Source organism: Harpegnathos saltator, unplaced genomic scaffold (assembly GCF_003227715.2).
Source record: "Harpegnathos saltator strain DR-91 unplaced genomic scaffold, Hsal_v8.6 scaffold519, whole genome shotgun sequence".
NCBI lineage: Eukaryota > Metazoa > Arthropoda > Insecta > Hymenoptera > Formicidae > Harpegnathos > Harpegnathos saltator.
Genome location: NW_020230337.1, coordinates 400,001 through 412,870, shown reverse-complemented (window position 1 = coordinate 412,870; position 12,870 = coordinate 400,001). Strand labels below are relative to the sequence as shown.

The window sequence follows — 12,870 nt, the reverse complement described above, 5'->3', positions numbered from 1 at the left end:
GGAGAATACAAGATACCGAATGGCTGTGCAGAAGTACACCCGATCTTCGGCATATCGACGAGACGGTATAAGAGCAATAACTGACCGCTTTGAATCCTCGTGTGGCCCATATATGGTGCGAGAATCAGAAGGTACGGTCGGTAACCCTCGAATAATATTTTGATATCTCCCGGGGCCGAACTTTTCTCTCCCTGCTCTCGATGCTCCCCGTGCATATCAGCAGCAGGAAATTATTTTTCACACTATACTTCACGTATCCTTTCGTTCGTCTCTGCCTTTCTGTGGTTATATCCGACACACTCTCTCTCTCTCTCTCTCTCTCTCTCTACTATTGACGGAGAAAGGAAAGAAAATACGCGTTTAATCTCGCGTCCCTTCATCTTTGGGCGGAAGGTGACACCAAGGTGACGTTTGCACAGGTTTGTCAAAGATATCGGGAAAGAGCCGGTAGGTCTCGACCGAAACGCGACGCTGAAAAACTCTTAATAGGTTAGTAATAGGCCTGACCTGACTCATCAAGACAAAAGTTGACAGCGCGTTGCAGCAAAGTTGGACAAAGTGTAGATAGAGGTAGGTAGGTAGGTAGGTAGATATAGGCACAGGTTAGGGGGCAGGCACAGGTAGCGCAGGCAATAGACACGTTTAGCCATACACGTAGGCAGTGCACAGTGCCTAAATGTTATCTCATTCGGACGCGAGATCGGTTCTTCGGCCGTGTTCTTCTGCTCCGAGAAGGAACGAGTTCGTCAAATATGTATGCGGATAAACACGCGGATAGTTGACAGAAATAATATTCCCGGGGTACGCGAGGGCGCTCATACACCTGTCGCTGACGTGGCCCTGAAAAAGAGACCGACCGACCGCCCCGTTGCATCAGGTGAAAAAGGAACACGATGCGCGAACGCGCCGCACACATCGTCAGATGCTTTCGCGCGACCAACATATATATGCCTATAATATATGGCGTATCGTCCATTATTTTCGTTTGACGTTGCCTAATTACTAACACACACCGAGTGTGACTAACGGGTGCCGAATGCTTTCGTTGCGCGTCGTTCCTTCTCCGGCAGGCGGAACAGGCCAATTCGAAACGCGATAATCCGCCGCGCCGATCTCTTATTGACGTAAACCTTTGTCGACTTGTCGCTGCAGCGACACGCTGCAATCTTCCCAAGGAGCTTTCTCCCTTTTTTCTCCTTTGTGAGGCGTAAGGCGTAAGCCCGCGCGACGTGGAACAGGTGCTTCGGAGGCTTCTTTGTGTCAAAACGATCGAAGAAACGAACTCGTCTTCTTCGTCCCACTAAATTCAAACATAATACGGCCAACGAATTCCGCGTCCCATTCGAGATTGGACGAAAACTACATTCCCGTCAGAGATTTTATATTACGACCGAGTCGTCGCGTCCGCGTCGATTCCGCGAGCTTCGAGTTGCACACAGGGGGCTATAAAGTCCACATTTCAAGGCGTTTTCACGACTTGAAACGTAAGAAGACGCGCGTGACACGTATTTCCACAAACTTCGATCACGGTGGTCCGTCTCCGCTTTTCCGTCCGAGATCCACGGAGATGATCCCTTCGGTCACGGTCGAGATACGCGGCGGACGCGTCTCTGTTGGAATAAAGTAGTTGTAGAGAGACGTCAATGTTGACAAGGCGCGCTTCTTGGGTGCATTCGTTGTAGCTGATTTACGAGGACACGCGACTATGAAATTCGGCCGGTCTCAATTACCGAATATTTGTGTGACTAAATTAACACCGTGCGCGCCGTGCCGCGCGTTGCGGCATGCATGGCCGTGGCGAACTCTCTCGTAAAGTCTCTCCGCTACGTGTGCGTCGGACGTATGGAAAAGAATTCGGCGCCTAATTCGAGATGTTTATCCAAGCGCCGTTGCGGCCCTCCTTAATTCATGCGCCCTGTTGTTGCAGCTTACCCAGCGGCAAATTTATTAAAATCGTTACGGCGCCTCTCGCGCATTCGCGCGCTCTCGCTATCTTACTGCCTTGTTATCGCATTGTCGACGTTCAACACATGTTTTACGTTCATGTCGCTACGTTTTACGTGTGTGTCGCTCGATTGGAACATGTACAAATGGATGTTGTTCGATTAGACACACGACGCGGCGATTGAAAATTTCTTCCCGTCGCTCGTGTCGCGGCTCGTGTCGCGGCGACCACGCGAGCGACGTTCGTGCGAAACACGCATGCAAAACACGCAACGAGATAAATGGCTCGAGTCGACGACCAAGATCCGTCCGCGACACAAGCTGCGTCAGCTCTCGTCAGCGATTCAACGGGGAAAACGGACTTTCCGCCGGCCATCTCGATCGGCCTCGAGAGCTCGAGTGAGAATCGCTCGAGAATGCGTTTCCTTCGAGCGGATTCTCGAATGCCCAGCCTGTGAAATTGTGTCCGCTATCGGAAGAATCGAGAGTGCATCCGACGTGCAAATCGGTTTAACGTCGGCGACCGGCGACCCCGTCGCGCGCGCGCGCGCGCGTTTCGTGTCCCCCATAAAACAACAACAGGCATCGCGTTTCCGCACGTCGCGCGTTTTCAGCGCTCGACTCTATTATCCAACGCGACGTGGCTCGTCGCTTTGTCGAGCTGGCGGTCGAGGGCTTATTTCCACATTGAATTACGATCACCATCGAATATCGCGTCTACTACTACCGAATTCCCTCTCGCAACTTCCCCCTGCCGTGCTGGAAATCATTTACCAGCGGCGATAGTTCGGTGAAAAATTGCCGACGACGAATGCGTCCACGTTTTGTTGCAATTTGTCCGCAAACTGGTGAGAGAAGACCATGGTCTTCTTCTTCTTCTTCTTCTTCTTTCCATTCCTAGCTGCGAGATCGATCCGCGCGTTTTCGCGTCTCGCGTCTAAGTAATTACAGGAGAATCAAACGAGACCAAGAGACTCGAAGAAACATCTCTCGACGACGTTTCGACGTCGACTATGCGCACTTTCGCGGTTGCGCGCGACAGCTACTTGGAAACGTGCATATAACCGCGTGCACGCGAGTCCACAGCCGCGTGCACCGCGTGTTCCGCACGGCGCACAAAAGATTTAGAGAAGTTACGGCTGAACAAACACCGCCGACATAAGAGCGCGTTCCTCCCTTCGGAGCGCTTTTTCCTGCTGCTCCTGGCTGCGTGCCGCAGCCGTACACGTCTGTAAAACGCGCGAGCAACATTTTCCGCGTGCGGCCTCTTCCCGCTCGGCTATATCGTCTCGCCGCTCATATTTCCATATTCCGTCGACAATTAGCCATCAAGCATTGTCAGATTATCACATCTAACTCGAGTCGAGTGAACTTGGGAGGGAGGGAGGGAGGGAGGGAGGGGGGGGGAGAGAGAGAGAGAGAGAGAGAGAGAGAGAGAGAGAGAAAGAAGTAGGTGGTGTCTCCGAGTTTTTCGAGAGAGCTTGTCGAGATTGTCGTTGCGTTTTTAGCATTTCGTTAGGGATCGCGCATATTGCACGCGTCGCATTTATTGCGAACGAACCGAGCGCTGACATTTCTGCGCGAGCTGAATTAATCTGCAAAATAATGCGCGTGAATTACGAGCAACATTTCGTCAGGTGCGAAGAGCCATGAAAAAAATCTTTAGCAACGTTTGCGCGAAAAAACGTGTCAATGGACGCAAACGGACAATAAAAACACGGACGTGTATTGATGACAAATAGTGATATTAAGAGCCGCCGAGCCGAATGGACGCGCATTCCCACGACGTGTATTTCCGCACAAAATACCTCTCGCCCGCTATATCATCATATTTCTCACCTGATTTGCGAAACAGGCATTTTTTTGCGGGCGCTTTCAGCCGCACTTGGATAATACGGGCGGGCGGGCGAGCGGTCATTTTGCAGGGTCTGACTGCTCTCGACATTTTAGCTCGCATGGCGCGAGCTGACGTGTGGATTGTTTTGTTAACTTTTACTTGTTTACGCCCACGCGCCGCTACGTTTTTCGCGCCGTTCACGACGGGATGAATTCATTGTGCGAGGATGTATTTTACACTATTTATTTACTATTTAAATCCTGACTGTTTAAAAAAATATCTTCCGCGCGCGCGTCTATTCGGCGCAGATTTTTCATATTAGCAGCGAGTGTGCGCGCGGCGCGCACGAAACTATTTGTTCGCTGTCGCGACACAGCTTGGCAGTGCTCGGCGGTGCGAAGTGAATGAAGAGAGAAACAAATCTCCGGAGCGCGAGAGCATCCTTGATCTTGCAAGGTCGCGCGGGCGCGCGCGAGTCGTGAGAGAGAGAGAGAGAGAGTTGTGCCACGCTTTTGCCACGGTCGGATGGATCGATAACGTCAAGTCGAGAGAAAGAGAGAGAGAGAGAGAGAGAGAGAGAGAGAGAGAGAGAGAGAGAGAGAGAGAGAGAGAGAGAGAGAGAGAGAGAGAGAGAGAGTTTATCGCGCGCATCTTCCGTCGTGCGTGGCACACACGCTAATCGCGCGAGCCACGACCGAGCGGCGCGCGCGACCGACCGAGAGTCACCTCCTCGTCAGCTCGTCACCTCGTCACAGGAGCGTTTAACTTCCGTTTCATTTGGTCGGAACACAGATCGGCTGTCTAAAAGACACGAAGCAACAGCCAAGACAAACCTTAAATGCTTGCTAACCAAACAGTCGGAATTAGCCGCGTTACCCGCCCACGAGAAAACGGTGTGCTTCCACCGTTTACTCCTCTCTATGGCCATTATCTTCACGCTACTCCGCCTTCACGCTGCCCGCGCACTGTCAAACGTCGACGACGAAGGTCAAAGTGCGTTAGAAACGTAGATAAGCCACTTTTGACCCGGTCTCTGATCCGCCCTGACTGATCTATGGTGTGTGTGGTATGGTCTCTTTCTTTGCAAATTGCACTTTAACATCTTTAAAAATCGGCGTCCCGGTGTAGCTATGTGACTCAAGTCGTTTAATTGGGTAGCAAAGAGAAAAAAGAAATTATCGTCTCTCTCTCTCTCTCTCTCTCTCTCTCTCTCTCTCTCTCTCTCACTTTGCCGCAGAGAGGAAATGGGATTTGAGAGACGGCGCGCCAGTGGATTTATTTCTTTAAGCCAGACAATGAGGAAGGAAATGCGGCTGATACGTTTTCAAGAAAAATAAACGACTCGCGCTCTCGGTCGTTCGACGAGAGGGCACGAGGGGAACGAGGCCGGATTGTGCGCCGTTTGTTTTCGTCCTGAACGAGTCGGTCGCATTGTAACGTAACTAAGCTCGTATCAAAATATTAGCGACATCCTGACCTTATCTCGCAGGAAGAATGAGAGAGAGAGAGAGAGAGAGAGAGAGAGAGAGAGCGAGCGCACGCGACTTGGGGAGTAAAAGTCGCTGCAACGAGCTAAATGAACGCCTTTGCTAAACGCCTGAATGCTAAATGTATGACGTGGAGGCGAAAGAAACGTAATCGCGAAACGGGTATTAAATCGGGGAGAAGGTAAATAAAAAAAACAGTTACTATACGCGACGCGTCGAGACGACGACGAGGACGACGCGTTTACAAAATTTGCAAAAATTTCGCGATACGCGATATGTGTAAGTAGGGTTGCGTCGGCGAGAGCGAGAACCAGTAATATCAATATCTTGGGAAGAGAATAACAAAGAAAGGGAGAGAGAAACCGCTCGCGTCGCTCCTCGTCAATTGGCACACACTATAATGTGTCTATTTAATCTGACGCGTGTGTGCGCGCGCGCGCGAGATGTTCTTTGGCGCAGATTGATTCAGGCAAACCGCGATTGAACCGCATTATATACGAGAGGCGAAACTGCGCAACCCTATCTGTCGGAGCCAACCGCGGAATATCACTGCGGCACATCCAGATAATCCCGTCCGGGCCCATTGATATGCTGATGGCGGGACTTGTCGCGTGAAATTGCCACCCGGTATGCATTGTTCGCCCGAATTCCGCCTCGGTCCTCTTCACGGCTCGCTTCCCTCGCCAAGCGCCGAGCGCCGAGCGGCTCAATCCTATCGGCGGCTGTGCAGGTTTGCTACTTTTAACTGACGAAATCTATCGTCGAAAGAGAGAGAGAGAGAGAGAGAGAGAGAGAGAGAGAGAGAGAGAGAGAGAGAGAGAGAGAGAGAGAGAGAGAGAATTCCTTTCCCTCCCTCATCTCCGTGTCGAGCTCGCTCGCCGAACGAACGCGAGCGCGCGAATCTCGGTACGCGTGCACCCGCGTCGCTGACGGTATTTTCGAGGGAGGAGGAGGAGGGAAGGCGAAGAATCGGTTGCGTCGACCGGATTAACTTTTTCTCGCGGCGGATTTGAGAAACAGCAGACGCTGCAACGGCGTGTTTGTTATCTTTATGCGCGATCGCATCTCGTAGCTCGTAGCTGTGCGTCGTGCCGCGTCATATTCCCGACTCGGTGTGCGCGCGGAAACTCGCCGCGCGTAAACCGACCGATTGCATTGCGCGAGACACGATGCAGAAATTCGGCGAATAAACAAGCGAAGGAGTGCGAAGCAGGAAAGAGGAGAGAGAGAGAGAGAGAGAGAGAGAGAGAGAGAGAGAGAGAGAGAGAAGCTGAGATTCCTGAGAAACGAGATTCCTGAGACGAATCGTAGTAATTGAGAAGACTAATAACGTCAATTTTTTGTGAACACGGTAATCGGCGAGTCGAAAACGGGTCGGGAGGCATGTCTCTTGAAAATTAAAGCGGAAACATAGACGCGCGCGCGGAAGCCTTCTCGCTGCACCTTCCTCGACTCGGGGAAAAGGTGCTTCTTTTACATCCTCGGCGGCGGCGGCGGCGCCATTTTCAACGTTGAGCTTGAGTATTGGTTTACGCTTGGGGGTTCGTAGGTTCGAAGGTCCCGGGAATTAAATTTCACCGCACTGTGTAAACATTGGCGCCGTAAACGAGACGAGAAACATACGGAAACTCCGAACGAGTGGTCTCTCGGAGAGTTAATCGGATCTCGCGAGCGCGATGCGCTTCTTCCACGGATCGAGATCGGTCGAGCGCGAGCGGAAACTTCACAAACCACACACACACACACACATATCGATTCGTTACATTGCGTTTTCGAAATCGAATCGAGACAAAGTCGAGAAATTTGCAAAAGTCAATAACGGCGCTTCAGCGTGAGAAGGAAGAAGGCGGACAAGGACGATGCGCGATCCCGGTGAATGCGTAACGTGCGAGTCGTCGGGCGCATTGAAGCAGACACCAATTATTCACGTAAAATACCGATAACATTACCCGACGCTATTTATAACGTCTCTCGCGTGCGTCATCGTGCGCACTTTCTTTCGCGAAAAGTGGCGGCGCGCACGGCGTGCGAAATCCGTCGAGACGGGCCGATACGTGACGCCGTGACGCGAAATGAGAGGTTTATTGTTTCTGGATGAGAAAGAAAAGGTTGGAGGGGCACGGATGTTCATATATCGCCGAGAATCCGGTCGCGTGAGATAGGTCAAGAGGCGACGTTTATTTTGAAAAGTTTCGATATTTTCCAAACAAATTTACACTGCACTTTGGGAAAATATTTGCGCCGTCGTCGTCGGTGCACGAGACAAGGTATTAAATGTTCCTATTATCCACACGCAGTCACGCATAGTGCTTCAAATTAGGAATAAGAATTACGCGCACGCAATACAACATTTACAAACGATAGAGACAAAGTCATAGACAAAGTGTTCTTTTTAATTATACACACACGCGACTTGCAAAACTTATATCCGTCGATTGCTTGCTTATAATACGGTTATTTAGTATTATTACGGCGGTTATCATTAATTATGCTGAGGTTATCATTAATTATGTCGATAATTAATTTCAATTGCGTCCGTTTGATCGATTTCGTCCCTGAGGCAACGACAAATATGCAAATCGCTCTTGTACGCCCCGGTCGAATCGACGCTGATCCCGATTACGAACAGTCTGCCTCGTTTCGGCAGACGATCTTCAGTCAGGTGTAACATCCCGACACCTTTGGGTAAACTCGACCTTTCGTAAATATCGCTTCGCTTCGGATATATCATCCGTGGTGCGTCTCTTTCTTTATTCTTTATCAGAATGTCTCAGACGTCATATGTCGGCGTCGCGACAGAGATGCGGATTTTGCAGATTCTCCTCTTATCGTGTATCAACTTTTATCGTTGCATCTTTATTCGTGTCAACGTTCAATATTTAGTGGACGATGCAGCGAGAAAGATCGAGTGAAGCAAAATGTAATATAATAAAAATAGCGAATCCGCCTGCGATCGGGGAGATTGATTGTCGGTTGCAGCATCGGCAGTAGGGATGTTTCAGGGATGTTCCAGGAATCTAGAGAGAACGCGAGCGAAAGACAATTAAACTTTCGCCGGAACTTGGGAAGTGCTTTGCATCTTGGTTTCGCGATAGTTTAGCTCGGGGCGAGGGAGAGAGAGAGAGAGAGAGAGAGAGAGAGAGAGAGAGAGAGAGAGAGAGAGAGGGGGAGTCTGAAGCTGGAATGCCTAGAGCGTTCCCGCTTGTCGTTCCATTTAAATGAAAATTAACCGCCTGATCTTAGGCAGCGGTAGCGCAAGGGCGACGTTCAATTTGACGCCGCGCGCGCGCAAGTCTGGATACGTTTGCGCAAATTGTAATTGAGGGATCGCGCGAGTTGCTGAAACGTTAGCGTTGAGAACACGCTGGCTATGAGCTATATGCTGCATTTTCAGAGTCCGTCTGCGGAGAGAATGTTGTTCAAAGTTATTGTCGCGGCGCGCGCTTTCCGCGATTATTCGTCGGAAATCGATCTCTCGAGATCGACCGAGATCGAGATCGATCTAGCAGTAGTAGCAGTAGGGTAAAAAGTGGAGTATCCGTGCCCCCCGATCGTTGGGAACGGTATTTGTGGACGGTAACGTGGATAGAGAGCGCGCTCTCTCGCTCACGCGTGCGGCTCGACGGCGACGGTTTCCGACAGAGGCGCGGAAAGTTGGCGCGGTTGCCAATGCCAGGGAGGGTGGTGACGCGTTCCGTCGAGTGTTTTCGCAAGGCGGGAGTCGAACCCTTGAAAAAACAGACGCTAAATTGAAAGTGTCGTCTGTCGTAAGAACGACCTCTCTTTTCCGTTCTATCCGCGTGACGACGACGTTATCGTCAGCGAGGTCTCTCGCGACAATTCGAGTCGCGCGAAACATGGCGAACCGTGCGACGGAATTAATTATTGGCGATATAGTTATGGGCTGGACGAGCGCGACAGTTTTACAGCAAAACTGTCAAGCGCACGCAACGCGTGAATGTGCACGCGCGTGAATGTCTAGAGGATGGAAAATCCAGCAATTCTTCCGACACTAGCGGTAGCAGCATGCAACAATGAGGCGATACGAAGGATGCTTCTCACAATCGACGAGTTTCTAGATACAATCACACAGATGACGGCAGTCTCCTCCCCTCCCGCCCCTCTCTCTCTCTCTCTCTCTCTCTCTCTCTCTCTCTCTCTTTCCCTCTGTCATCGTGTCAGCGCATGAACAGCAAATCTAATCTCGAAAAGCGAGATCTCGAGCTTCCACACAATCCGCATGATTCGCGAGAGAGATCCGCGGATTCTCTCTCTCTCTCTCTCTCTCTCTCTCTCTCTCTCTCTCTCTCTCTCTCTCTCTCGTCACTGTCACCCTGAGCCATCGCGCGACACACAGCAAGCTCAGTCAGGAGGCACCGCGCATAAAACTATATCACACTCTCGCTCTTCGCCGCTCTCGGTTCTCGCGCTCTCGCTTCTCGCGCTCTCGGTTCTCTTAATCCTCCCTCTCGTGGAGCTCGAGCTCGTCGGCGTCGCGCGTCGCGCGTTGCCGTGGTTGTCCGCGAAAAGTATCCGACGGCCGATGGCCGCGGAAAAATTCCGCGCGTCGCCGCGCGTGTTCGTAATCTCGATCCTCTCCCGCCTCGAGAGCTCGCCTGGCCCGACCTTGCGCGCGCCAGAACGCGCCAGAGTGCCGCGAGGGCGTGAAAGGCCCGGGATCGCGCCAACAGCGCGCGTCATCATTGGCGGGCTCGTATCCGGGGCGGACGGTCGCCGCTACGTTCTCCTCGACGTGCGGATGGATCGTGGTTCCATGGGTGGAACCGTGGCACGAGCTGCGACCAATAGTGCGACGCGACGTACAGGGGAACCTCGTGATTTTTCGAAAGCGTGCCCGGCGCGCAGCCGTTCCTCGGTCGCGCCGAGCACTCGGTCGCGCGCGCGACTCCGAGCTCCCAGTGTGTTTTTACTCGGGGTTGAGTAAACTCCGGCCTGTTGTGTATCATAATACGCGTGCACGCGGGTTTACGGGGTTAGCGTGCGTCGCGCGCGACCGACTCGCGTACCGAATGCGCGCACCTTCTTCTTCGTCTCCTGCACCGCTCTCGGCACCGCCGTAGCCGAGCCCGTACCGTATCCGCGAACCGTGCAACCATCGCAACACGCGCAACGTCTTCCGCGTCTGCGTTAGTCTCCTCACGCAGTGATCTACCCTACCTACCTACCTACCTACCCATAAGTATCCCCCGGGATACGATCAACAAAATACTTACGAAGGAGCTGCGCCAGGTACGACGCTGACGTACGCACGTGCGCGCGCGCGCGCGCGAGCGAGCGAGCGTGTGCGCTCTGCTTTTCTGCCTTTTCCGCCCATGATCACGGAGAGAGGATCTCGATCGATAGAATCCTAGATCCTAGATCCTGCCTATAGATAGTAGTGGACTCGCGTGGCGCGATGCAGTGACGCGCGAGTGCGCGTGCTCCGAGTGTTTCTCTCGAGTGTTTCACGGATACGGATTCACGTCACGCGCGTCCGCGTGACGCGACTCGCGCGAATGCGAATGCGAATGCAACTTGTAAATCGCCGATAGATCGGCCAACGACAGCGAGATTGCGCACGCTCGCCGACGAGGAGGAGGAACGGATAATCCTTCGACGGACGTCTGAGGGCTGTGCGGCATGTGAAACAAGCTACAAGACACAAACAACATAACGTCCGGGACTTTTGTGTGCGCTTGCGCTTGCCAAGATCCGAAGACCTGAAAGACCTGAAAGGAGAAGAGGGAAAACTCCGGGGAAAAGCGACCGGCGTGCTTTTGAAAACCTACACCGACACGACATACAACCACAACGTGCGAAGAACGTTTCGGATGCTGAAATATCGGATCAGCAGCGCGCGTTCGAACTCCCCGATGCCCTGTGGCGCCATAGCAGCGCGATAGCAAATCCGAGAGCGTAGTCTGTCCCGCCGGGAGACAGGACACACGTCCTGTGTCCGCCTCTCCTGGACGACGCTTGTGCTGTTCAAGACGGGAGAGGTAGAGAGACCGAGAGGGCGAGAGATAGTGTGTCACCGAGAGAGAGAGAGAGAGAGAGAGAGAGAGAGAGAGAGAGAGAGAGAGAGAGAGAGAGAGAGAGAGAGAGAGAGAGAGAGAGAGAGAGGAGTGAGAACCTTGCATGATTCTTGCGAGAGAATCGCGAGAGAGAACAGGTGCGGGTGAAGAAGAAGCATTAGCACAGCGTTAGCACAGCGTATAGCTAGTAAGAAAGATGCATACGCTTTTTGGCGAGCAGAACGCGTACTATCGGCACCCGACGGCGGTGCCGGTGGGCATGGGTACGCCGTCGTACCCCACGGTCGGTGCCGCGCCCGGCTACTACGAGCAGTACCGCTACGGTGGTTACGCGACTGCTGCGGGTTACCCGGTGCCGGGTATCGGGCAGCAGCACATCCATCATGCCGGCAAGGACATGGTGAAGCCGCCGTACTCGTACATCGCGCTGATCGCCATGGCGATTCAGAACGCGCCCGAGAAGAAGATCACGCTCAACGGCATCTACCAGTTCATCATGGAGCGCTTCCCGTATTATCGCGAGAATAAGCAGGGCTGGCAAAACTCCATCCGGCACAATCTCAGCCTGAACGAGTGTTTCGTCAAGGTACCGCGCGACGACAAGAAACCCGGCAAGGGTAGCTACTGGTCCCTCGACCCCGACAGTTACAACATGTTCGACAACGGTTCGTACCTGAGACGGAGACGACGCTTCAAGAAGAAAGATGCTTTGAAGGAGAAGGAGGAAGCGCTCAAGCGACAAGGTCTGGTAAGCGAGAAACGCGGGCAGGATCAGGAACACGGCAAGTCCGGGGGCGGCGGCGGTGGCGGTCAAGTGACTTTGTCGTCGCCGTCGGACGCGGTCCCGACGACAAAGAAACTCAACGCTAATCTCGACACTACCCTGTGCAAACCAAAGCGGGAACCGGTCAACGATCACGCCAGCAGCAATCACTGCATGGCGGTGCAAGCCAAGTACGGCTTGCACAGTCCGATACAAGCCGAGAGCAAGGGTGTGAGCACGAGCACGGCCGTCGCGGCGCCGGGTCAGAGTGTCATTCAGACTGTTTTGGGCCATCAGGCGCACCAGGTGCACCAAGAGTCCATACAAGACGTCTCGATGGGTCTGGACCCGGCGAGCTTCAGCGTCGACGCTCTCATGACCACGCGGGAGAACACCGGCGGCCTGATGACTCGCGACAATCAACATCACTCTCACACACACCCGCACAGTCTTCAGCATCCGCACGCTCACGCGATCATGAGCGGCAGCGGCAATGGCGGTGGCGGCGGCGGCGGCGGCGGCGGCGGCGGCGGCGGTGGCGGCGGCGGCGGCGGTGGCGGCGGCGGCGGCGGCAGCGGCAGCAGGGAGTCGATGCAGGCCGGCTCTGTCAGCAGGGACCTGTCGTCCGTTTGCACCACCGCGACCACGACGACGGCCGCGGTCGCTGCGATGATGGCCACCACGGGCTACGGACACTCCAGCGCCGTCTCCAGGGGCAACGCTTCGCCACCCGGTACAATGTACACGCCGTATTGCGCGCCGCCGGCGGCCGGCTACATCATGGACCATGCCGAGTACAACTCG

The 12,870-nt window shown here is 53.4% G+C and overlaps 1 protein-coding gene across 1 annotated transcript in view; it reads left to right on the top strand.

Annotated features, from left to right (window-relative positions):
• Positions 1 to 11,380: 11,380 nt before the first annotated feature.
• Positions 11,381 to 12,870, top strand: part of croc (forkhead box protein crocodile) — a 4,974-nt gene continuing 3,484 nt past the window's right edge. The window contains exons 1-2 of the mRNA XM_025302968.1: positions 11,381 to 12,547; positions 12,644 to 12,870. The exon at positions 12,644 to 12,870 is cut by the window's right edge and continues 107 nt beyond it. Coding sequence (XP_025158753.1) covers positions 11,500 to 12,547; positions 12,644 to 12,870 — 1,275 coding nt within the window. The 5' untranslated portion in view covers positions 11,381 to 11,499. The remainder of the gene's footprint in view (positions 12,548 to 12,643) is intronic.